A 26,129-nucleotide genomic window follows, 5' to 3' on the forward strand; every position below is an offset into this window, starting at 1 on the left:
AAGACAACTGGGAACTGCTAACCTTAAAAGTACATTGCATCACTCAAGCCTTCTGGAACCTTATTCCTTACAAAGCCTCCAAAACGTCTGATCATGGAAAATCAGTTTATTGCATGGCAAAGCTAATTTTTTCTATTTCAGTGGTGCCAGGCATAGTTCTTGTTTACATTAGGGAGCACTACCACCAGACTACACCATAGGCCCTAAGTGCTAATTGTTAAATTGTGGCAGACACTAGAGTCAGTTCATGATTAAGAGAACCAACTACACACTTAGCAATATAAAAGCATTCCACTATCTTGAAAAAGCCTGTTAGATGCAAATTCACTACATAAGTCATCCTTCGGAGCAACTACATATTGGGCTTAGTTTTGGTTTGATACTGGGAATTAGCAAGGAGAATGGTAGAGTACACAACCTCCTAAGTTGTGTATTTTTTAAATTTTTATCTTTTATTTATTTTCTGTATTTAGGACAGGGTCTCGCTACACAGATCGGGCTTATGATTCTCTTTTCATCCTTTCAAGAGCTGAGGTTACTGGCGCGTGCCCTTTCGCCCAGTCTCGGTCGCTGTCTCAGCGCGTCCCGCAGCTGGGCGGGTGCAGCACAGCGCTGCGCTCCGCCTAAGCAGGCGCTTTATTCCGCTGAGCTGTCAGGCCGCCAAGTGCGACAGCAGTTCATTTTCATTTTACGTTCACCGACAGACGTGGGGAGCGGCCTCGAGCTCTCCGGTAGCGGAGGTTCCCAGTGGTCTGCCCCTGTCGTTCCAGCTTACGGCTGGGAGCTGAGGCCTGGTGAGGAAGCCTGCAGGCTCCTCGGGCCTGGCCCGTGCTCGGCTCTTCAGGTCGGAGAAGCTGTGGGTCTGGCAGCCCAGCGGAGCCGGGAAGGTCAGATGTCAAGGTCGCTCTCTCCGGTGCCCCTGGGAGCGAAAGGCACCCCGAGGTGCTTTCTCTGTAGCGACCACCGCCCCGCGACCCCGCCCCAACGGGAGCTCTCTCCGCGCCCGGGTCTGGCCCAGGTCTGGCCGCCCACCGGAGCAGCTGCGGTGGGAGCGGCCGCGCGTCCGGAGCGCGGGCGGCGGTGAGGTGAGCGAGGGCGACGCCGCGGACCTACGTCCCTGCGCCCGGCCACACCTGCGGGGACGGCGCCGGCGCGCGGGCGCGCGGGAGGGAGGACACCGTGGCCGGGATGGAGAGGCGCAAAGGGAAGACGGAGAGGACAAAGGTGGCCGAGAGGGACAGCATTAGGGGAACGGGGAAGGAAGAGAAAAGGAAAGGGGTGGGAGAGAAAATTCAGGGAAAAGAAAAAGGGAAGATGCAAGTGAACGGGACGGAAGGGAAGAGGACAGATAACGAGGAGGAAAAGAGGAAGGAGCAAAACAAGGAGACGGAGAAAGAGAAGGAACAGGTGGAAGAAAAACGCGAGGAGCAGCACGCCGGCACCTGGACAAGCCGCCCGCCCCTGCCTTCGGTAAGGACACCGCGCCCCTCACGCCCACGGCCACTGTCCCGCCCAGGCGGCAGCGGCTCTGTTACGTCCGAGGGCCCCCATGGGGCAGGGTGCGCTCTGACCCTTCCTCGCCCCTGGCCCTGCCCTCCTCCAGCGTCGGGGGACCGCAGCTCTTGCTGGGTGGTCGCCCTCGGAGCAGCTGACCCAGCGCAAGCACGCTCTTTGTGGATTTGTGCGGGGTGCACGTGGGGGCTTTCTGGGCCTTTTCTATGGGTTACTGCTTGTACTGCTGAGAAGACGCTGCTAGGCTCAGCTTGATGAGCTGGGCGCTCCTGGAATTCTGGGCTGACTCGTTGGCCCTCAGTGGCTCTCTGGTTCTACACAATTTGAATTATTAACAGCGATTTTTTTTTCAAAGTTTTATTGATAAGCAGATAGCAATGAGACAGTTTCAAATCCAATCAGAAGTACAGTTTCAACAAATAATACACTGCATATATTCTTCTTAGTGGTTAATTGATGTACAAGAAGTGGACTTGTGATCCTATTTACAAACACCATTAGAACAAATCATTCTATTCACTAAGAGAATGCAACTATATATCTATCCTAACCACTTGGAATACACAAATACAAAAAGGACATTCAACGGTATACCCCATTTTTCCGAAGTTCCGTTATTGAATATTATAGCTGTGTAAACTCAGCAAAATATTCTAAAAGAGTCCAGTAGCCCATAATAGCATTGGGTCTTCTGTTTAACTGGCAATGTCAGAAATTATTGACCTGAGTCCCCCACAGCTCAACATAACAGCATGGCTTTATTTCCTATATTTCGTCTTCATACTTTTCTACTGGATGGTTAAGACCAAGGTAAAGCAGGACCTATGCAACAAGAGTTGTAGCTTCTTGGTCTGAGAAAATCAGCGAAATGTCCTCAGGGTTTATCTTGAGATCCCGTACCTCAGATTGTAGAACCTTTGTCAGTGCAGCCATGTGGATGAGTCACGGCCATTGCTTGGCCAATGTGCTCTCTGTGAAAGCCTGAGAGAGTGTCTTCTCCCCACGTGACTCTCCTTAGGCACACTCTACGTCATCGATCACTTTCCTCTTTGGCCTCATAATCTTCTTGATCAGAAAATTTGGGACACTACCGAGGTACATGACATTACAGTACAAGTTCTCATATGTCCTGAGTCTTAATTGACCTTAGAAGGTTAGGGCCAAAATGTTGGCATTCCTTGTAGCCCTCCTTTTTCTCTAATTTTGGTCTGCAAACTTAGGTTGTTAACCATCCAGAAGACAAGCTTATTGTTATTATCAAACGATTTGGGCTATCAATCTTAGCCTCACTATCTCACTGCATTTCACACATCTTAGGCATCATAAGGAGCAGGTATTTTTCATCAAGTAGTGATATGTTGAACTTTAAGTCCCTGAATAATATGATAAAGACATTTTAAAAATTACATTATATTTTAAAAATAGGATAAAGAATTATATACTTCTCATGTTTGCACATAAGTCCAAAAATCTCATCATATACAACCTTGAAGCAGGACAGTCCCACAATATTCCTTTTCCCGTCTCTTGCTTTCATTCACCACCCCCTTCTTCTTGAACAACCACCTACCCAAGAGACATTATAGCAGTAAATGGCATGTCATGACAAGCTGCCCATATTCAGATAACAGCGATTTGATCCTTGACAATATACAGATTACATGGATCCTTCTATGGCTAAAAAGGTGTTCAGAATCACATTTGTGTGAGGTGCTAGAGATTGAACCCTGGTTCTCCCACAAGTGCTATGACCCTGAGCTCCGTCTCCAGTCCTTTTTATTTTGAGACAGGGGCTCACTAATTTGTGCAGGCTGTGCTAGAACTTTTGATCCTTCAGCCTCTTGAGTACTGTGATGACAGTCGTGTGCCACAGTGCATCTGAACTCTTTTTTTTTTTTTTTGGAACCAGGGATTGAACTCAGGCCCTTGCACTTAACAGGGAAGCGCTTTTTCTACTGAGCCATCTCCCTGGCCCTGCATCTGAACTCTTGATACACAATGAGCTCAACTTTCTCTAGATGATACAACTCAGCAGTCCTGTTTTCTCCTCTCCTTGTTTTTTCTTTACCTCTTTATTTTTGGTACTGGAGACGAGCCCAGGGCTCTGCACATGTTCTATACATCCCCACCCCAGTGTGTTATTTTTAGACTGAGAATAGAAGCAAAATATAAGACACCAGTGCAGGATTTCTAGTTAGGATGGGCCGAGGGGCAACAGTATGGTTAGAAAAAGGTCAGGGAATTGTTATTAACTCAGTAGTTGGTAGTGTTGCAGAATTTTTAAGCAACTGGAGAGACTGGGGGTGGGGGTGGGGAAAGGATTTTCAGGAGGACTTTAATTGTACATTGGGCTGGTGAGATGGCTCAGTGGTCTAAAACACCTACTTAGAACAAGCTTAGCAAAGCACAGGGACCGCGGTTCAATCCCCCAGTACCACATGCCAGCCAGCCCCGTCCCCTGGTGGGCTGAGCTGGCCACACACACACACACACACACACACACACACATAAATAAATAAAATTAAAAAAAAATTGTACATCGTCTCAACCACTTAGACTGGGCCGGGAACCAAGGAGGGATCCCTTATATACAATTACAATTCATGATGGAATGTAAAAATGCTGAGGTGAAACCAAGGCAGTTAATCCTCTCAACAGCTAACCTATCACAACCTTGTCAGAAAACATCTTGTGCAAATCAAGATGTTAGGATGCTTTGAAGCTTATTTAGAACCCCATTTATCAGTGTTATCCATGTTGGTGTCCAGTGCTGCCCCTCTAAAGGAGGAGAGTACCAGGCTCAAGCTACCTGAAGTCATCAGTGACAAAACAACAAGTCCAAATTCCAGAGGGAGGATTCTCTGTGGAGCTGCTCTCCTGAATTGGAAGGATTTTACAGAGCTCTGAGTTCTGCTTTAGTAGGATCTAGAAGTACTGTTATTTTAGTTGTCATTAAAAAAACCCTGCTAATAAAACATGCTCATAAAGTGTCCCAAATTCAGAGATGTTACAGTGCAGAAGGGGGTGTATGTTGGGGTAGCATGAGTGGGGTCCACACTGGAGATTGGTGGGGGGATTATAACCCATACTGTGTCACATCTCATGGTGACACTATTGCTTCAAAGTGTGTGGTTCAAAGACATCTAATGAGGGCTGGGGACATAGCTCAGTGGCATGAGTGCCTGCCTGGCAAGAGCTTAGACCTCAGAGCCTCAGAGCTTTCTCCAACCCTAAGCGTATTTTTTAATGTGTGTGCGTGCATGTTACTAGGGACTGAGCTCAGGCCTTCACCCTGAGCCACACTCCTAAGCTATATTGTTTTGCTTTCCCCTGAGGGTCTCAAGTGCCTGAATTGATCCTGTGGAGCTTGACCTTGTGATCCTCCTGCCAGTGCCTCCCAAATGCTGGGATGACAAGTATTCACCACATCTGACTTCACACCAGTGCTACTAAAGACAAGGGTTTTTTGTTGTTGTTGTCCTCATTGTAGTCATCATTCCGCCCCACCCCCCAATCACCAGAGATCAGACTCTTGCCAGGCAAGCGCTTAAGCCACTGAGCTATCTCCCTGGTCCTGACAGTTAGTTTTTTTATGAACAATAAACTTGAGGGGCTCTGGAAATCAAATCCAAGGACATTCTACCCAAGCCCTTTCTATTTTTTTGTTTTCGTTTTTTTTTTTTTTTTTTTTTTTGCAGAACCAGGGATTGAACTCAGGCCCTTGCGCTTGCTAGGGAAGAGCTTATACCCCTGAGCCATCTCCCCGGCCCCTGTTTTCATTTTGAGACAGTGTGTTGCTGAATTGCTCAGACCAGCCTTGAACTTGTGATGCACCTGCCTCAACCTCCCTACTAGCTAGGATTCCAAGCACATGCCCCTGAGCCCAGCTATGAGAAACTTCTTCATTCAGCTGTTTGAATTCACCTGAGCAGTCAGGCTGTCCTGCTGCTCACTTGTTAATAAAGCTTGCACTGTAGGCACCACGCCTCACACCGCCTCTGTCTGCACACCGGCCTGCCCTTCTAGCTCAGTCATTTGCAATGACAGGCTGGTATATTGGAATAATTCATCTTTTTTAAGTATAATTCCAGTTCACTGGACTTCACATTGGACTTTTAAATAAATTTTGTCATGCTTGTTAAGCCCAGCACTTGGGAGGCTGAGCCAGGAGGGTGGCTGAAAGTAGGTGGACTACGTAGTGAGTTCAAGGACAGCTTGAACTACATAGACTCTGTCTCAAAGAAAAAAGCCAGGGCTGGGGATATAGTTGGGTGGCACAGTGCCTACCTGACAAGCGCCAGGTCATGAGCTCTATTCCTGGTACCAGAAAAAATTCCTATAATCTTTGTTTTGTCTTTTTGAGACGAGGTCTCATTATGCATTTCAGGCTGCCCTTGAGCTCACTTTGTAGCCCAGGATGGCCTTGAACTAGCACTGATCCTCCTCCTCAGCCTCCTGAGTGCTGGGATTATAGATATGCACCACCATGTCTGGTTTACCTTTTTTATTTAATCATGATACTTATATTTAAAAAAATAGAAGAACTCTGCCCTAAGATTTTATGACCAAGTTATCCAGTTGTGAAGAAAAGACAGATTAATAATGATGATGGGCAATAAACCCTTATATGCTGAGTGGCACAGTCAGTATTTGCACTTCCAACAACAAGAGAATTATTGTGCAATCTGTTTTTTTTTTTTTAAAGGTCCACAACAAAGCTTTAATTTGGTCACTTTTAACAAAATCATATTATTTCATTTACACAATGCTTTTAAGTTTAAACTCTGTCCTTAAGGTGGTTGTGACATTTAAAAGCATACAATCACACTGAAGAACCACTACCATTGGTTAGTCCCTGGCTATGACATTATTCACCATCCCAAGGGCTTCATTCTGATTTAGCACTTGACGGAGAAGTCCAGAACAGCCTGTCATTTGGCTCTCTGCATGTGGACAATGACTTCCTCAGCATGAAGATGCATGCACTATGTGTGCTCCCTGACACCGGCACCACTAGGAAAGCATGCTGCCAAAGGGTACCCCAAGCCTGCCACTCTGCACCCGTCCTGAGAGGAGCTGCACAGCTTGGCTCCAGAGCCCTGCTGATCCACGACAGGGGCAAAAGGGAAGTGGCTGAACGCCAACAGATCACTGTATCCAGCACCGAATCCCCAACATACATCAGAGACATAATTAAATGAGACAGAATAGATTTAAAAGTAGAACGTCATCCTCAACACATGCATGATGAAATGTTTTACAGAAACCATTTTACAAATAAGTTACTCTAATTGCCAATATTTAACAGCATCCAACATTAAAGGGTTCTGAATTTCTGCTTTATTAGGCAGCAGGGGAAAAAGGTTTAGATTATGCTACAAAAAGAGCCCAGCTGCACATAAACAGCAACTGGGTTTGCTGGGGAGGAGGTGGGGAAATTCTTCAGACTACTGCACAAGGACACAGACTTCCCATCCTAAGCGAGATATTAAAAAATACAAAGACAAATTTCTTGTAAGACAGAAAACAGAAAAATTCACATACTAAACAACAGGCCCATAGAAACTACAATACATCCCTCAGGGGATAAGCATGCCCTTGTAGGAAGCAAACAACGCTTTCCATAGAGAAACCACTTTCACGAGATGATTAGGCGGACTGGGGTTTTGTTTCTGCATCTGTCACTCGGCGAATGAAGATACCATCTTCAGGATGTTCTGTGTTGCCCATTTCATACATATATGATGATGCCATTACAAGCATAGTCTCATCATTGCTAAAGGCAAGTGATGTGATGCTGGTGGGGTACCGAGGAAAATGGCACAGTTGCCTTTTGTTAAATGGATCCCAAGTATTCATAAATCCATCAGAACCACCTGTGGCAAATGCACTGTGGACATTATGAAAGGAAATGGCATTGACTGAATAAATCTGCTCAAAAATGATTTTCTTTTAGCCCATGACACTTGAAGACATACTTCTTCTGCACCTCAGGGCTTGGGTCCAAGTATTCATCTGCCACTCGGCCTTCAGTAGAGCTTGATACATAACCCTGCTTGTTTGGAAATGCTCGGTTGCAGTGAGTTTGGTATTTCAGGCTGGATTCCCTGCGCTGCTGCACATAGCCCATGTTCCGTAAGTCCCACACTAACACTCTGCGGCCTGCTGTGCCCACAATCATCCAGTCTCTAGACACTGAGAATGTGTAGACCTTTTCAGGCTGAGAGAAGGTCCTGGCATTACAAGGAGTTCTGGGATCCCATAATTTAACTGTCTGATTCCCACTTCCAGTGACCATCACATTCACTTCTGGACAGTGTTCAACACATCTAATAGAGGCATCATGGGTTCCAACAAGGTTGTCTTGATCAGTGTTCAAATCATGCGTTTTCAACTGATGATCTAATCCCCCACTCCATGTGTGTGTTGGATCATAGAACGCGCAGTCCAGAACCACGCCAGTGTGCTGGTACTTGAGCCGCAGGGAGTTGGCTGGCACATAGTAAAGGTGCACTGATGTGTCCCAGGAGGAGACCAGCAGGAACTGGGAGGTATTGAGGCTGAACTTCACAGAAGAGATGCCATCCTCGGGTGGCTGGTTCAACTTGAACTTGTTAGAAGTTGCTATCTTGGCCTCCCCACGGAAACAAACATCTCAATCTCTAGCCATGGCTACCTTCTTGGTTCCCTCGGAGCACTCACCTCATGCAATCTTCAAAAGACATGAGCTCAAGAAGCAAAATAAATCCTGCAGATTGGTCTTGTGATCAATAGCATCTCCCAATGAGTTATATAAAAAAAAACTTTGTATGTGTGTACATATGTTACAAAGTGCTTAGTGCTTTGCATGCATGTAGGGTGTTTTTAAAAAAATTTTATTTATTTATGTGTGTGTGTGTGTGTGTGTGTGTGTGTGTGTGTGGCCAGCTCAGCCCACCAGGGGGCAGGGCTGGCTGGCATGTGGTGCTGGGAGATTGAACCGCAGTCCCTGTGCTTTGCTAAGCTTGTTCTAAGTAGGTGCTTTAGACCACCGAGCCATCCCACCAGCCTTTTGTAGGGTGTTTGATAGACTGACCAGGAGTTGGGGGATGGAGGAAGGTCTCATTACATAACTAGTAAAGGCTAATTAGAAACTTTTCACTGATAGGTACCATTTGATCTAGACCTATACCAATTTCTGTGAAGTTTTACGTACAAAAAACCAACCAAACAACAAAAAAACCTACCCTCTCCACTACTCCTTGGTCTGGCCAAATAGCTCAGAGGATTAAAGCGCCTGCAAGCAGGCACAGGGACCTGGGGTTCAATTCCTGGGCCTGCCGTGCTGGTCCTGCCCCCAGGGCACGCTGAGCCGGGGATTGAGACTGGGCATGGTGGCATGCGCCTGTAATCCCATCTCTTGGGAGGCTTGTAAACAGGCGGATCACTATGACTCCGATCTAGTAGTGAGACCCTGAACACCCTGTAGACCCTTCCCTAAAATACAAAAAAAAAAAAAAAAGAAGAAGTTTTACTCCGGTGTGCAATTTTAGAACCATTTATAGATTTTGCCACAGACAAAGCACGGTATTGGTAGCCAGGAAAGCAAGGTTCTGATAGCACAGGCTTATTGGTTTGTGTTTCATTTCACAGGAGGAAAGTAAGCAGATCCTGGTTCTAGGCCTGGATGGAGCAGGGAAAACCAGCGTCCTCCACACTTTAGCATCAAACAGAGTCCTGAGCAGCGTGGCACCCACCCAAGGTTTCAATGCAGTGAACATCGATGCAGGAGGTGGTCTCATGGAGTTTTTGGAGAGTAAGCCCTCTCCCTACTAGCGTGAGCAGGCTGTGTTCCTAACAGCACAAGCCCAGTGTGCTGTGACCAACACTAGGACCTTGGCCAAAGTAGCTCTGTATCAGATTTTCCCAGGATTGATTGATTGATTGATTGATTGATTGATTGATTGATTTGAGATAAGATCTTACTGTGTGGTCCTCAATGACCTTGAATTCACAGCAGTCCTCCTGCCTCAGCCTCGGATGTGTGCCGCTATGCCTGGCTTTCCCGGGGTTTTACAATGCACATATGGTTTAATATAAAGGTACACTAGAGGCCGGGGAGATGGCTCAGTAGAATAAGTGCTTCCCTGGCAAGCTCAAGGGCCTGAGTTCAATCCCTGGTTCTGGAAAAAAAAAAAAAAAAAAGTACACTGAAGAACAGGAATCACTTTCTGCTTTTCATTTTCATTTTTTATTTTTTATTAACTTTCTGCTTTTTAAATTTTCTCCTTTTTTACAATGTTAGACAAAGGGGAGTTTAGAGGAAGGCTTTTGTACAACCTCATTGTCTAAGATCATCCTCCCTGTTCCCACACTGCTTCAAATAGCAAGCAGTCTAAGCATAATGTGCTTCTTTTGCTGCAATGCAGGTAGAGATAAACTTGTTGTGCTGCCTAGACACAGTCCTGGGACCCCACGCTGTAGTAGTTCTGGGGTCAGCACCTCAGGGTCTTGGGTCTTCCCTTTCCAGTCTCTTGTGGATGACTTCATCTGCTCTGAGGCAGTAAATGCTATCTACGTGATAACTAAGGGCTCCCACATTTGCCCGTCAAGCCCAAACATGTCCAGATGTCGCCTGCTATCTCTTCTGGAATGTCTGATTGGCCTGTTAAGTATATTTGATCAGAACAGAAATGTCTGATTTGTCACAGGTCTCTTTTTTTCCCTATAACTCACGGGGAACTGGCTCTCACCATCAGATCTTGTGAGGCTGAAATCAGCTGAGTCGCCTTGATTTCTCCTACTATCGTTGCCTTCAGACAATGTAAGTCAAATACTTCAAATTTTTCTGTCTCCAAGGCATATATCAAATTTATCAGTTATAGCCCTCCCACTGCCCCCAGTGAGCCACAATGTCCACCACCTCTTATTTAGATCGTGGCAGTCAGCATTTCATTTTTGTTTTCATCTAGTGACAGAGAGCAATATTTTAATACATACTGAAGTTAATCAGTTGCTAACTAAAAAACCTTCAGTGATACAATTTCCATTTCTAAATAACTCCTGATTCAAAGATAAAATCATCATGGAAATTTAAAAATACTCAGAAGTGAACGATCATTAAAAATCACACTGAAATCTATTGATCAAAACTGGCATGCCAAGGAAGTAGTTGTCTTAGTTTCTTTCTTTCTTGTCACTGAAATGAAGACTCTGACACCTACAACTCAAGGCAGAAAGATTTAGGTTGGTTCATGATTTGTAGAGATTTCAGTCCACAGTCAGCTGGCTCAAGGCAGGGTGGCATGTTACAAGGGGGCAGGAGAAACAGCCCATGGCAGGCAGCAGGAAGCAGAGAGATCAAGGCAAAGGAGGGAGAGGGACCCTTCCCCGCCACGCCCCCACGGACCCCCTCCGCCACCAGGTTCACCTCCCACATCCCAGTTAGCTATAAGCTCATCAGTGGACATTGATGAGTTTCTGTCCCATGGTGCGCTCTCCTCCCGAAAGTCAGCTTATGATTCCTTGAGGCTCAAGAGGGACATCTAGATGTAAACCATAACAGTAATGGATTTAAAGAAATTTATAATCATAAATGCTTATACAGAACATGAAAGGAAAAGAACCATGAACCTGTAGATTAATTATAGGCTCTTAATTAAAAAAATAGCAATAAGACCAAAGTGTATAAAAGGAACAAGATAATAAAGAAACCAATGAAATTGATTATAAGGAAAATGGTGATGGGGTGGCACACACCTGTGATCCCAGTGCTTGGGAGGCTGAAGCAGGAGGATCTTAACAAATTTACAGGCATCCTGGCCTACATAGTGGATCAAGGACAGTCTGAACTACATAGCAAAACCCTATCTAAAAAAATAAGTAAAAGAGATTGCACTTTGAGACTATAATGTTAAGAGAGATAAAAATCAGATGCACGAGCTTAAATATCATATAGTTCCTCTTACAAAAGGAACCAAAATGTAAATAAAGAGCAAGATAAAAGATAATAGGAAAAGGGGCCAGGGATTTAGTTCAGTGGTACAGTGCCTACCTGGCAAGTATGAGGTCCTGGATTTGATTGCTTTAAAAACAAACAAACAAGCAGATTATAGTAAAAAGAGAGAAAGAACTTTTGCAAAAGGGAAGGGGATGAAGAAATGGGAGGTGGGAAGGGAGGGATGAAAAAGGGTTGAGATGTGTTATGTACACGTATGAAATCCCCCATGAGACTCCAGTCATCATACACTGCACACATGTTCTAATAGAAAAGCTGAAAAAAGATATAATAGTAAAGATCAGAACAGTGGGGGGAAAAAGGAAAGAAAAGTCAAAACTTAGTTCACTGAAAGGGTAAGCAAAACAGAACCTTGTGAAATTCATTGAGGAAAAAAATGAGGAAGGGAAAAAAATGTGCTGAATAAAAAAGAGCACATCATTGATTAAAAAGATAGAAAATACTGTTTACAGTGTGACAGTGTATAGTGCAAATGAGTTCAAGAAGAAAAAAAATACTGTATAATTCAAAGATTTTAAGGAAATGAAGGAGGCACTAAGATGAGGGAGTGGTAAGCGCAGAAAAAGAGCCTTTCTGAGAATCATCCAGACGCTGGAATATAGCAACTTGAGGAAGATGAGAAGAAGGGAAGTAGGTCCTCTGGAGCCAGGAAGGATGTGAAGCAAAAATTGAAGCTCACAGAGTGAAGAGACAAACTTCAACAAAGAAGGAAGAGATAACCAGTGGCAACTTTTCCCTGAGATGGGGCTCACTGCATGAGAGAAGTACTTTGAGTCTGTGACTGCTGGTGACTCCAGAGGATTCAGACAGAAGCGGCAGTGGAGAGGAGCAGTGGACATGAAGGGTTGCACTAGCTGGGGGGAGTGCTGAGGGCTCGGTCATCCTGCAGAACAAAGTGACGGGCCAGGAGACATCTTGGAGAGGGGTCAGCTGAGCAAAATTCAGCAGCTGGGGGCTCCATCTCCCAGCTCCCTACTGGGCTCAGACCCTGGGGAGGTGTGCTGACAGCTACAGGCAGAATGAATCTGGTCTTGGCCAGGAGGTGCAAGCTCAATTAGATTATGCACTACCCTTCCAAAAAGCTACTGCTGGCTTGCTGGGACAGATCAGCATGGACTGGGACTCTCTCCACACATTGTCTACTGGTGACAACAGAGACAAACCTGGAAGTTGTTGGTTGTTTTTTTTTTTTTGTTCCCTGTATTTCTGTCTCTGTTTTTCTCTGTCTTTCTCTCTGTGTCTGTCTTTCTTTCTTTCCATCCCTAAGTTTGTCTCTTGTGTTATTTGTTATGGTGTTCATTTTGCTTTTTTCTTCTCCATTGTTTGATCTTGTTTTTATATGAGTGTGGATATGGTTTCTAGCATCTTTGTGATTGTTGTTTTGTTATTCCATTCTTTTTGTCTATTCTTTCTCTCCAGTCTTCTTTCTATTTTCCCAATGTTAGTGATTTTCATTTGTCCTCCAGACAAATTTCTAATCTCTTCTGCGTATTTTTTCCTACTCCCTTTTAAATTTTAAAGAGTAAAATTGACATAATAAGGTCTTATATGCTTCATATAATTTTTTGGGTCTGTTTTAGATTTTGTTATATAACTTCAAATCTAGTTCATATGGTTAACAGTGGCAGATTAGTGGTTAGCTAGCTCATTTTGTCATTTTCTAGGCTGTGATTATTGCTACTCTTATTGCTGATGGTAACACTTTAGCCAAAAGTGACATAATTATTCTAAACAGTTGTTTTTCCTGGTATTCCAAGGCTGAGATTAATTAAGGGTCATAGGCACAGTGCCAAAGAACCAGGGGCTGGACCACACAGGCAGCAACTTATCTCCAACAAATTAAACAGGAAGGATCTTACAGCACATGCAAAATCTAAAAAGCTAAAATGCCTGCATAGGCAGATGCAGCAGTCAGTGTTTGATCTTTGGTGTATTGTGCCGGCCCCACCTCCAGGGTGTGCTGAGAGACAGGAATTGAGACTGGGCATGGTGGTGCATGCTTGTAATGCCAGGTCTTCGGAGGTTGAACACAGACAGATCACTGTGAGACCAATCTCTGTAGTGAGACCCTGTAGACCCTGTACTAAAATACAAAAAAAATCTAAAAAGCATTTACATCTGGAAAATACCTCAGAGAAGTAGTCATTTCCTAAGGGTTCTCTATACTAGCAATGAAGCAACATGACATAAACAATTTACAAGAATCACCCCCAGAATTCAACTAAAAGAAGAAAAGAAAATCAGATGACACCTAAACAAGACATCAAGTTCACCAAAAGCAAATGCCAGGAGACAATGATGTACAACAATCTGAAAGCCACCCACCTGGCCTGTCTGAAGTGAGAGGCAAAGCAATTAAATGAGACTGTAGAAAAATATCATATTATAAATAATTTCTCAGATAACTGCAAATATGGTATCAATAATGAAAACCATGCTTAGTGACTCTAGAGCAGATACAGACAAAACAATAGAGGTGCATAAGAAAATTATGGAAGCCATGAATGCACAGCATAGGAAAAAAATGAAATAAATAAGGCAAATGCAAATGGATATCTAAGAGAATAAAAATTCCATTGAAGGTATCTGCAGCAGAGTAAGCCAAAGTAAGGACAGGATCTCAAATATAGAAGACAGGCTTGTGGTTATTAATCATGAAAAGAACAATTCCTTAAAAGCAAGGGACCAGGAGAAATCCAATAGGTGCTAGACAGGGCTAAGAATAACAGCTTAAGATTTGTTGGAGTCAATGAAAAAGTAGGAGATAGCACAAATGAAATTTTTTAAAAATTCTGCTTATAGTCATCATGGCAGAAAGCTTCCCTGGTAGGGAAGAAGCTGACATACAGATAAATGAGGCATATAGAACTCCAATTAGCCAGAATCAAAAATATTTAAAACCAGGCATATCATAATGAAGATTCCAGAAATTCAGCACAAGTATAGACTCTTAAAAGCTGAAAAGAAACAAATCCACTATAAAGGAAAGTCCATCAGAATCACAGCTGACTTCTCAGCACAAGCTCGCAAACAAGGAGAGCTTGGAGTGAAGTATTTCAAGCTCTAAAGGAAAATAAACTTCAACTCAGATTGATGTGCCCTACAAAACCATGTTTCAAAACCGGTGGAGAAATGAGATACTTTCATGATCAAAACATCTGAAAAAATTTATGACCTCCCAACCAACACTACAGAATGTTTTGAAGGATATTTCAGAAAGAGATAACAAGGACTACAATTCCATGAACCCTCAAGAGAAAGAATCCACCAGGCAAGGCAAATAATTAAACAAAGGGATGGGGAAAAGGGGCAGGAGCAAACAAGAGGAAAATAACATGACAAGAATTAGTTAATATGTATCAGTTATAACCATTAATGTTAATGGTCTCAATTCAACAATCAAAAGATACAGACTGACAGAATGGATCAAGAAGCAAGATCCAATAGTGACCAAAGTGGATTCATTCCAGGGATGCAGAGATTGTTCAACATATATAAATCAATAAATGCAATACACCATATGAACAGAGCCAGGAACAGAAATATGATCATCTCAACAGATACAGAAAAAGCTTTTGACAAAGTCCAGCACCGACTCATAATAAAAACCCTACACAAAACTGGAATCAGTGGTCTTTATCTCAATCTGATAAAAGCTAAGTGTGACAAACCAACAGCCAACATCATACTATATACATAAACAATGAAGGCTTTCAGGGACTGGGGAGATGGCTCAGTAGAATAAGTGCTTCCCTGGCAAGCGCAAGGGCCTGAGTTCAATCCCCAGTTCTGCAAAATAAAAAAGAGCTTTCAATCTAGAATCAGGAACAAGACAAGGATGTCCACTGTCTCCATTCTTATTCAACATAGTCCTGGAAACTAGAGCCAAACCAATTAGACAACAGAAAGAAATAAAAGGAATAATGATAGCAAAGGATGTGATTAAATTATCATTATTTGTGAATGACATGATACTCTACATGGAAGAACCTAAAGCTCTACAAAAAACTGCCAAATTTAATAAAGGACTTCAGTGGTGCAGCTGGATTCAAAGTCAACACTCAGAACTCAATAGCTTTCCTGTACACAAATAACAAACTTACTGAGAAATTAGGAGAAAAAACACCTTTCAAAATAGCATAAAAAAAAGAAAGAAATTCCTTAGAATTAATCCAACAAAGGATGCAAAAGACCTCTATATTGAAAACCAGTATTCTGAAAAAGGAAGTTGAGGAGGATATCAGAAATGGAAAATTATCCCTAGATCTTGTGTAGGAAGAACCAATACAGTGAAAATGACCATATTTATAAAACTGTTATGCAGATTTAAAGCAATTCTTTTTTTTTTTTTCCCAGTTTATGTATTTGGTACAGGATCTCACTATGCAGCTTGGATTCATAGTGATCCTCCTGCGTTCCAGCCTCCTCAGTGCTGGGATTACAGGCATGTACCACCATACCCAGACTCTGTCGAGCCCCTGGGTGGGGCAGGCATAGCATACAGGAGGACCGAGGATCCTGGTCCCTGCGCTTGCCAAAGTAGGCACTTAGTCCACTGAGCTATCTCACCAGCCCCAGATTTAGTGCAATTCTGATCAAAATTCCAATAGCATATCTCACAGAATTAGAGAAAACAATCCTAAAATTCATGTGGAACCAGAAGAGATCTAGAATAACAAAGACATTTCTGGGCAACAAACGCAAGGCAACAACCCCTGACTTGAAATTATACTATAAAGCTACTGTGATTTAAAAAATGTATTCACAAGAAACAGATCTGAAGATCAATGTGACAGATTAGGAGATGCAGAAACAAGTCAAGATGTAGTCTTTGTGTGTGTGTGTGTGTGTGTGTGTGTGTGTGTGTGTGTGGAACCGGGCATTAAACTCAGGAATTCAGGCCCTTGCGATTAATCATGTTATCTTTGACAAAGGGGCCTAACACAATCATTACAAGAAAGATGGACCTTTTAATAAATGGTGCTGGAAAACTGGCCCTGCACATGCTGAAGATTAAAATTGAATTTTTAATCCAATTTTAAATCTGTGTCTTTCCCATTCACTAAATTAAATTAAAAATGGGTCAAACATCTAAATATTAAAACAGAAACATTAAATATGCTAGAATAGGTAAAACTCTTGAGGACATTGATGTAGGCAAAAATTTTATGAATGAAACCGTGATTGCACAAAAGCTGTCACAAAAACAACTGGGGTCTCATCGTACTAAAAAGCTTTTGCACAGCAAGAGAAATCACCAGCGGAGTGAAGAGACAACCTACAATGTGAAAAAAATGTTTGCCAGTTCATCAGACAAAGAATTGCTAACTTGAGTATATAAAGGGGGCTGGCCAGATAGCTCAGCAGATTAAAGTGTCTGCTTAGGCAGACACAGGGACCATGGTTCAATCTCTGGTGTAGTGTGCCGGCTCTGCCCCCAGGGATGGCTGAGACAGCGACTGAGACCAGGTGTGGTGGCGCATGCCTGTAATCCCAGCGTTTGGGAGGCTGAAAACAGGAGGATCACTATGAGCCCGATTTGTGTAGTGGGACCCTGTAGACCCTGTTCTAAATACATTAAATAAATAATAAAATAATTAATTAAATTAAAAAAGAATAAAGAGCTAAAAAAATCAGACCTACCAATTTAAAAATGTAAACCAAAAATTGGCATCTGAGATGAATACATACATTTTAGGTGAAGAAATGCAAATAGCAAATAAATATATGAAAAAACATTCCACATCACTGGTTATTTGAGTGATACAAACCAAAACAACACTGAGATTCCATCTCACCCTGGAAAAAATTGCTATTGTCAAGAAATCAATGAATAAGAAATGCTGGTGGGGCTTTGGGGAAACGGAACCCTTTTCCACTGTTCGTGGGAGTGTAGAGCAGTACAACCCCTGTAGAAATCAGTATGGAGTTTCCTCAAAAAACTAAGATTGGTGGTCCCATTTGACCCAGTTATTCCATTTCAGGGTATCTTCCTAGAAAAATTTGGAACATACCACAGCAATATATGTGCACCCATGGCAGCACAATTTGTAATAGCTAGATCTTGGAAACAACCCAAATGCCCATCAGCTGAGGAATGGATGAAAATAAATGTTTTTTAAAAATAGAATAGAATACTACTCAGGCATTAAGAAGGATAAACTGGAGAGTTTTATAGATAACTGGATGCAACTCCAGACCATGCTCAGAAGGGAAATAAACCAGATGCACATGTGCAGACATCATATCCTGTCCTTATTGTGAGAAGCAGAGAGAGTAAATAAGATCCAAAATGTTATATATATATATATATATATATATATATATCAATTGTTCCACAAAGGATTATAATGACTAAGATAGTTATACTATTAATTTCTCTTAGTTAACTGAAAAGAAAGGTTTTCCAAGCATGGTGATGCAGGCCTGTAATCCCAGCATTTGTAAGGCTGAGACAGGAGGATCTTTGCAAGTTTGAGACAAGTGAGCTCAGCCTGAACTGCATAGTGAGACCCTTCTCAAAAAGTCAAAAAAGGGGCTGGGGAGATGGCTCAGTGGAATAAGCGCTTCCCCCGCAAGCGCAAGGGCCTGAGTTCAATCCCTGGTTCTGCAAAAGAACGAACGAACGAAAAGGGATTGTTATGCTAATATTGTTTAGACAATTAAATGCTTATATCTTATACTCTGAATAACTAATTTAAAGATAACAGTACACAATGTATTAAATATTGTTACCCTCACATTATCTTGCTTTGAATTTGTTTTTTCTCTTTAAAAAATAAATCAGTAGCTAAAATTTTAATAAAACCAAAGCATCTGTTTTTATAGATGAGCCCTATCAGTCTTAATCCTGCTTTTTCCGTGCTGCCCAGGCAGGGTCCATACAGTGTTGTTCTTCATTCCCATAGTAACTTAAAGGGAAACTTCACTGTCCGGAGCCCTTGATGTCCTGCAAATGAAGGAGGAGGACGTCCTCAAGTCCCTTGCTGCAGGAACCCACTTAGGTGGCACCAACCTGCATTTCCAGATGGAGCACTAGATCTATAAAAGGAAAAGTGATGGAATCTACATCATAAATCTGAAGCGGACTTGGGAGAAGCTCCTCCCGGCAGCTCGAGCCATAGCGGCCATTGAAAACCCTGCTGACGTCAGCGTCATAGCCTCCAGGAGCACCGGCCAGCGGGCTGTGCTGAAGTTTGCTGCTGCCACTGGAGCTACTCCTATTGCTGGCCGCTTCACTCCTGGAACTTTCACTAACCAGATCCAGGCAGCCTTCCGAGAGCCACGTCTTCTGGTGGTTACTGACCCCAGGGCTGACCACCAGCCCCTAACGGAGGCATCTTAGGTCAATCTGCCAACCATTGCTCTGTGCAAACAGATTCTCCTCTGCGCTATGTGGACATTGCCATCCTGTGCAACAATAAGGGAGCTCACTCTGTGGGTCTGATGTGGTGGATGCTGGCCCGGGAGGTGCTGCGCATGCGTGGCACCATCTCCCGTGAACACCCTTGGGAAGTCATGCCTGATCTCTACTTCTACCGGGATCCTGAAGAGATTGAAAAAGAAGAGCAGGCTGCTGCTGAAAAGGCTGTGACCAAGGAGGAATTTCAGGGAGAATGGACTGCACCAGCTCCAGTTCATGGCTGCTCAGCCTGAGGTCACAGACTGGTCAGAGGGCGTGTAGGTGCCCTCTGTTCCCATTCAGCAGTTTCCTACTGAAGACTGGAGTGTTCAGCCGGCCACAGAAGATTGGTCTGCAGCCCCCACACGCAGGCCACTGAGTGGGTAGGAACCACCGCCGAGTGGTCTTGTGCTGTTCTGCCGATGCTTAAGCAAAATGGGAATGAGGCTGATGAAAAATAAAACAATTTCTAAGAAAAAAAAAAAACTTAATCCTACATACATTCTTAAAGAGAACAGGAGAAAGTAAGTACTCAACTCCCAGTAGGAGGTGCTTGTAAAGCAAACCAAAGATCATATAAGAATGGAAGTTCACAAGCATAGATGAAGGAATCCAAACAAAATCATAATAAATCAAAATCAGCTAATATCTGAAAGAGCTAAGGGAAAAGTTGCTTGTCCACACAGTAGGCTAAGGTGGGAGGGTCACAAGTTGAAGGCCAGATGGACAATTTAGGGAAATCCTATTTTGTTTTATTTTATTTTACTTGAGGGGTCCTATTTTAAAACAGAGAATGAAAAAGATGAGGTATAGCTCAGTGGTATGATGTCTCTGGTTTCAATCCTCAGTGTAACAAAAGAGCTGAAAGAGAAATCAAACAAACAAAAGAATTGAGAATAGCTCAAGTTGTCAAGAAAGAAAAGGATGTTTTCAATGGGATGCAAAACGCATCTATCAAGAAGGATAAGGGCTGGGGAGATGGCTCAGTGGAATAAGCACTTCCCTGGCAAGTGCAAGGGCCTGAGTTCAATCCCCGGTTCTGGGGCTGGAGAGATGGCTCAGTGGTCTAAAGCACCTACTTGAAACAAGCTTGGCAAAGCACAGGGACCGCGGTTCGATCCCCAGCACCACATGCCAGCCAGACCCGCCCCCTGGTGGGCTGAGCTGGCCACACACACACACAATAAATAAATGTAATAAATAAAAATAAATAAATATTAAAAAAAAAATCCCCGGTTCTGAAAAAAAAAAAAAAAGAGGAAGAATGGAAGAATAATAAAGTCAGCTACATTAAAATTCAAAAAATAATATAAAATCCAAAACCTGTTCATTTTTTAAAAAGCTGCAAAGTGGGAAAAGAAGCCAGGCATGATGGCACACACTTGTAATCCCCAAAGTCAGGAGGCTGAAGCAGGAGGACTTCCGAGACTTCAAGGCCAGCTGGACTACATAGTATGTTCAGGGCCAGCCTGAACTTCATAGCAAGACTGTCTAAAAAAAATAAATTAATAAAATAAAGGACCAGGGAAAACTGCCTGCCTGGCAAGTTCAAGGTCCTGAGTTTGATCCTAGGTAACAAAACCAAACAAAGAAAACCCCGCAAATTCCTACCGAGCAGATGTAGTCCTAACATTCAGAAGGCTGAGGCAGAAGGATCCCAGTGAGTTCAAGCAGTTGTGAACCATAGTGAGAGCCTGTCTAGACAGACAGGGTAACATGGACCTCATTTTCTGAGCTATGACTGAAGAGGCTGCAGAGGCCCCCCACCCCACCCCGCAGCTCTAGGCCTCCTGCTGAGCGACTGTGAGTGGTCCCTATGTGAAGGAACCATTCTCACAGCCCACAGAGTGGGAGTCAGAGTGAGGGTCGCTCTGACACCAGTCCAGCATGCCCTGAGGTGTGGGTTTGGCATTTTTCTTCTCTACCTTTCTCTGCAGTTGGTGGCAGCGAGCCTTCCCGTTCCTCCTGGGAGATGCACCTGTCCAAGGGATTGCTGCTCATCTTCGTGGTGGATTCAGCCGATCACCATCGGCTGCCAGAAGCCAAGAAATACCTTCACCAGCTCGTCGAAGCCAACCCAATCATTCCTCTGGTTGTGTTTGCACACAAACAGGTAAGAAGCTGTGCGAAAATCCCAAATAGGCTCCTACTGTAATCCCAGCTACTAGGTAAGCCAAGGAAGGAGGATTATAAATTCAAGGCCAGCCTAGTCAACTTAATAATTCCTGTCTCAGAATAAATACTTAGATATTTTGAAGAGCAATGGCGTGTAGCTCCCTGATAGAGTCCTTGCCTAGTATCATGTTTGGGGCCCTGGGTTCAATCCCCAGCACCACACACACACACACACACACACACACACACACACCCCGCACACGCACACCGCACACGCACAGGCACACGCACACACACTACAAAATAGAGTTTGTACAGGATACAACAATTTTAAGTCTAGTATGTCCCCAGAAGAATTGAAAACAGTGATTTAAAGAGATATTCATACATCCATGTTCATAGCAGCATTATTTACAGTTTCCAAGAGATGGAAGCAACTGAATTCCATTCACTAATAAATGGATAAACAAAATGTGGTACATGTTTATGGTGGAATATTACTTAACATTCAAAAGAAAGGAGATTCTGACACCTGCTAAAATACTGCTCAGCCAGGACAACATTATGCTAAATGAAATAAATCATAAGTGACAAATACTGTTAAATCTGAATACGCAGGCTCTGCTTACAAATTCATAGAGACACACAGTAGAATGGGGTCGCCAGGGGCTATGGGTTGAAAGAATGAGGAATTATACTTATTTATATATAGAGAGTATCAGTGTATCTATTGATAGTACAGAGTTTCAGTTTACCAACATGAACGGGATTTGGGGGATGGATGGTGGTGACGGTAGTGTCACAATGCGTATGCACTTTTTTTTTTTTTTTAAAAGTACTGGAGATTGAGCTCTGGGCCTTAACACTGAATGACCTCATAAGATCTTTTGTAAAATTTTGAGACAGGGTCTCTTAAATTGCTAAATTGTCCAGGCTGGGTTGGAACTCGAAATCCTCCTGTCTCAGCCTCCCAGAGTGCTAGAATTAAAGGCATGTACTACCTTCAAGACAGCAAAAAAAAAATTTTTTTTTTTTTTTTTTTTTTTGAGACAAGGTCTTACTATACAGTTCGGGCTGGCCTTGAACTGGCGGTGATCCTCCTGCCTCGGCCTCCTGAGTGCTGGGATTAGAGGCATGCATCACCATGCCTAGCAAGTGGCAACTTTTGTTGCATGTACTTCATATAATAAAGAGATGAAAAAATTAAATTTCCATAAGATTGTAATACTAAAGCCCATTTCTTGCTTGGCAGGTTTGCAAATCACAGAGTAGCTCAATTGCTGCCTTTTCCCTCACAACTGCTGTGAGAGAAAGTTTATGGACAAAAACTAAGTAATTACAAGTAATGAACCGCATGCAGTAGGCACCTATGCTGAAGTCCATTGCAGACCCAATTCAGCAGATTTTGACATTTTTCTGGCACCTAAAATGAAAGCATACTTCTTTTTCATTTTTGCTTTTAAATGTAGCAACTTTTGTTGTTGTTTTTGCATCACTGGGAATTGAACCCAGGGCCATCACACTGAGCTATATCTCTGGGCCTTTTTCATGTTTACATTTTGAGACAGGGTCTTGCTAAGTGGTTAAATTTTCCAAGCTGGGCTCAAACTTACAGTCTTGTTGCTTCGGGCTCCCAGAATGCTGGGGTTGTGGACCTGTAATGGAGCCTGGAATGCTAAATGGAGCATCTTTTTTTTGCACACTGGATTGAACCAGAGCTTTACACTGATGTACAGCCCTAGCCCCTTTTTTACTTTGAGATAAGGACTTGCTTAGTCACTAAGTTGCCTGGGCTGGGCTTGAACCTTCTATCCTCCTCTGTCAGTCTCCTACATGTGGTTTAAGTAGAATACCTTGAATATCATAAACTGTGAAGATTTAGGATTGGAAGTATAGCTCAGTGGCAGTACACATGCTTAGCATGTGCAAAGCCCTGAAAAAGAAAAAGGAGAGGAGGGAAGGCAAGGTGGAAAGAGGGAGAGGAGAGGAGGGGAAAGAAAAGAAGCTGGGCTTGGTGGTACATACCACTCTGAGAGGCTGAGGCAGGAGGATCAGAAATTTGAGCCTAGCCTGGGCAGCTTAGCAATTTGGGGGGAAGTTGTCTCAAAATTTTAAAAAGGGTTAGAGATGTAGCTCAGTATGAAGGCCCTGGGTTCAATCCCTGAACCCCACCGCTCCCCCCAAGAAAGGTGTGGGGGAAAAGAGAGAGAGAGAGAGAGAGAGAGAGAGAGAGAGAGAGAGAGAGAGAGGAGGGAAACTACAAAGATTTAGAAGATTATGGACATGTGACAACCACTCCAGTATCCTGGTGACATATTGTTTTATTTTGCTATGGTTTCTGTTTTTATATTGAGGATTTCCATTTTTGTCACATTTGCCAATACTTTCTTTTGTGGTCCGTGGCTGTATTAGTCACTTTCTTGTCCCTGGGACTAAATGTCACACCTATGGCTTACGTGGGGAGAGGTTTATTTTAGCTCATGGTTTTCAGAGAACTTAGCCCACGGGCCTGGCTCCAAGGCTGGCAGAGGGCCAAGTGGAAGAACAAGAATACTGCTGTACGCTGGCAGCCAGGAAGCAGGCAGAGAAGGGAGGAGTGGGGTGAGAACACGCCCTTCCAGGACACACCCTAAGGACTCCCTACTCCTGCCAGGCCCCACCTGTAAACACATGAGTGTTTTGGGGGACACTTTTTCTGTGTCTGTGTGGCCAACTCAGCCCGGGATAGGGCTGGCGCAGCATATGGTGCTGGGAATGGAACCGCAGTCTCTGTGCTGTTGCTTAAGCAGGTGATTTAGACTGCCAAGCTATCTCACTAGCCCTGGGGGACACTTTTGATCAAACCATAGTAGTGTCTGTCTTCATTAAATTGAATAAACAAAGCCATTTGTGGACAAGTGGGTAACTGTTGCTTGATCTTAATGATTAAAGACTTGTATATCTGAATTTAATATATCTTTATTTAGATTCCTTTTGCCAGACTAGTTTATATTTTTATATAACTCACTGGTTCAAGTTAGTTACTAGATATTGACTTTTTTATTTTAAAGGAAAAAAACAAAATTTCAAAATAAGATAATAGGATAACAATGCTTAATATACTGCATATTGTTTTCTTTAAATTAGTTACTCAGAATACAAGATATCGGCATTAATTGTCCAAATAATATTAGCACAAACTAGATTTTGGCATTCAAAAGTCATGATATTTACTCTTTGAGTGATGACCCTATTTTTTTTTTTGTGATGACCCCGTTAAGACACAATTATGTAGGTGCAGACGAACTCTTGTATTTGCACCGGACGTGCTATATCTTTACCAAGAGCTCTCCTCCTACCTCTGCCCCTTTTCCCTGTTTCTTCCTCTCCAATTCCACCAATGAACTTATTAACCCAGGATATCAGCCTTCTGTTACAGGTTCTCTTACTACCGTTATGAAACTTTCCTGCAGGCTCTTAGACTACATGAGCTTCGGTTTCAAGCAGGCTATATACCATGCCTCCCAACACCCAGAGGGCAAGCAGCCCTGACCACCACCCAGAACAGCACATCCAGAAAGGTCTCTCAGGCTCTCACTGATGGAATTTGGTAGTTTTTACTGGTACAGGAAAAAACACAAGACTCAGTATTGGATGATTTCCAGACATTTCCAGGGGTAAAGGCAACCCCTGCTTGGGCAGACACAGTGGCACTCACTCAGCTGGACTCCTAGCTCCTCCAGAGGCTGAGGGGGAGGCCTTCAGTTATGACTGACCTGGACAACACGGGAAGACCCTTTGTCAAAATGAAAACAAAAGAATGTGTAAAGCAACAAAATGCTAATTAAAAATGCAATTTCAGATATGGAAATGCCAACATTTTTGGGACTGAAAAACAATTTGCATAAAAGAACAGCAGAGGTCATTTGCATAAAGGCATCCATTGTTCCATATGCACAGAGCTGTGCTTTTCCCTTGGCGGTGCACTCTGAGTGTAGACGGCAGCACCCAGCACGAACCTGGGCATCTCGGCCTTTTTCATCTCGGGATCCTCTGTTTGTAAGCCTTTTCTGTCTTTTTATGCCTCTTTCCCCTCTTGGTCTTGCACTCTCAGGGATGCCTTCTCTCAACCAGCTTCTCTGGTCAGTTCTCCGTCTCCTCCTATCCCCACAAATTTAATCCACATTTTTTGTTCAGTAGAAATAATGATTAGAAATGGTATCACAAGGGCCAGTGAGATAGCTCAGCAGACAAAGTGCCTTATCTGGCAAGTGCAGGGACCAGGGTTCAATCTCTAGTCCTGCATGCCATGCCAGCCCCACCCCTGGGGCACTCTGAACTAGCAGCCGAGTCCAGACATGGTGGTGCATGCTTGTAATCCCGGTTCTGGGGAGGCTGAAAACAGGAGAATCACCATGAGTCCAATCTGCATAGTGAGACCCTGTACCAAATATACAAGTGAAAAAAAAAAATCAAAGCAATGGTATCACAACAGCAAGTGCTATAAAATCAGTAAAATATGATCTAAACCAAAAAATCTTAAAAGAAGGAAAATGGGAAAGCAAAAATAGATTGGCAGCACTACTCAGAAAGTAGAGGTATTGGGGGTCGGGGAGATGGCTCAGTGGAATAAGCGCTTCCCTGGAAAGCGCAAGGGCTTGAGTTCAATCCCCCGGTTCCGTCAAAAAAAAAAAAAAGAAAGTAGAGGTATTATGTTGGTTCAACTTTATTCTAGAAAATATCTTTTTGATAAAGTCCTTGACATTGGCATAATTCTGATGGAAATGTTTATATTTCAACAACCATTGGAGTCGTAATGCTTGAGTCACATGTGTTAACAAAAGATCCCCTTTTTCTATTCTTTTCCCATCCCATGAAGGATCTGGAGGCAGCCTATGACATTACAGACATCCACGAAGCCCTGGCGTTGTCTGAGGTGGGCAATGACAGGCAGCTGTTCTTGTTTGGGACTCAAGTGACAGAGAAGGAGATCAGCGCAGAGGTCCCCTCCACCATCGAAGACGCCAAACACCTGATTGCATACCTGGCTGCCGGCAGGCCATGACCCGGCCGTGGCCCACAGGTTTTCAGCGCTGAGTGTCCTCAGGCAGCGCTGCCTGGCAG

At 43.4% G+C, this 26,129-nt stretch overlaps 1 protein-coding gene and 2 pseudogenes across 1 annotated transcript; 2 read left to right on the forward strand and 1 right to left on the reverse strand.

Moving 5' to 3' along the window:
- Positions 1–1,144: 1,144 nt before the first annotated feature.
- Positions 1,145–26,129, forward strand: Arl9 (ADP ribosylation factor like GTPase 9). Its single transcript, XM_023710904.1, has 4 exons — positions 1,145–1,470; positions 9,145–9,307; positions 20,849–21,024; positions 25,885–26,129. Exons 1-4 carry the CDS (start codon positions 1,189–1,191, stop codon positions 26,068–26,070), a joined length of 807 nt encoding a protein of 268 aa, XP_023566672.1. The 5' UTR covers positions 1,145–1,188; the 3' UTR covers positions 26,071–26,129.
- Positions 7,162–9,050, reverse strand: LOC101570345 (annotated as a pseudogene).
- Positions 18,444–19,383, forward strand: LOC105741659 (annotated as a pseudogene).

The sequence above is a fragment of the Octodon degus genome, unplaced genomic scaffold (assembly GCF_000260255.1).
Source record: "Octodon degus isolate 3935 unplaced genomic scaffold, OctDeg1.0 scaffold00019, whole genome shotgun sequence".
Taxonomy (NCBI): Eukaryota; Metazoa; Chordata; class Mammalia; order Rodentia; family Octodontidae; genus Octodon; species Octodon degus.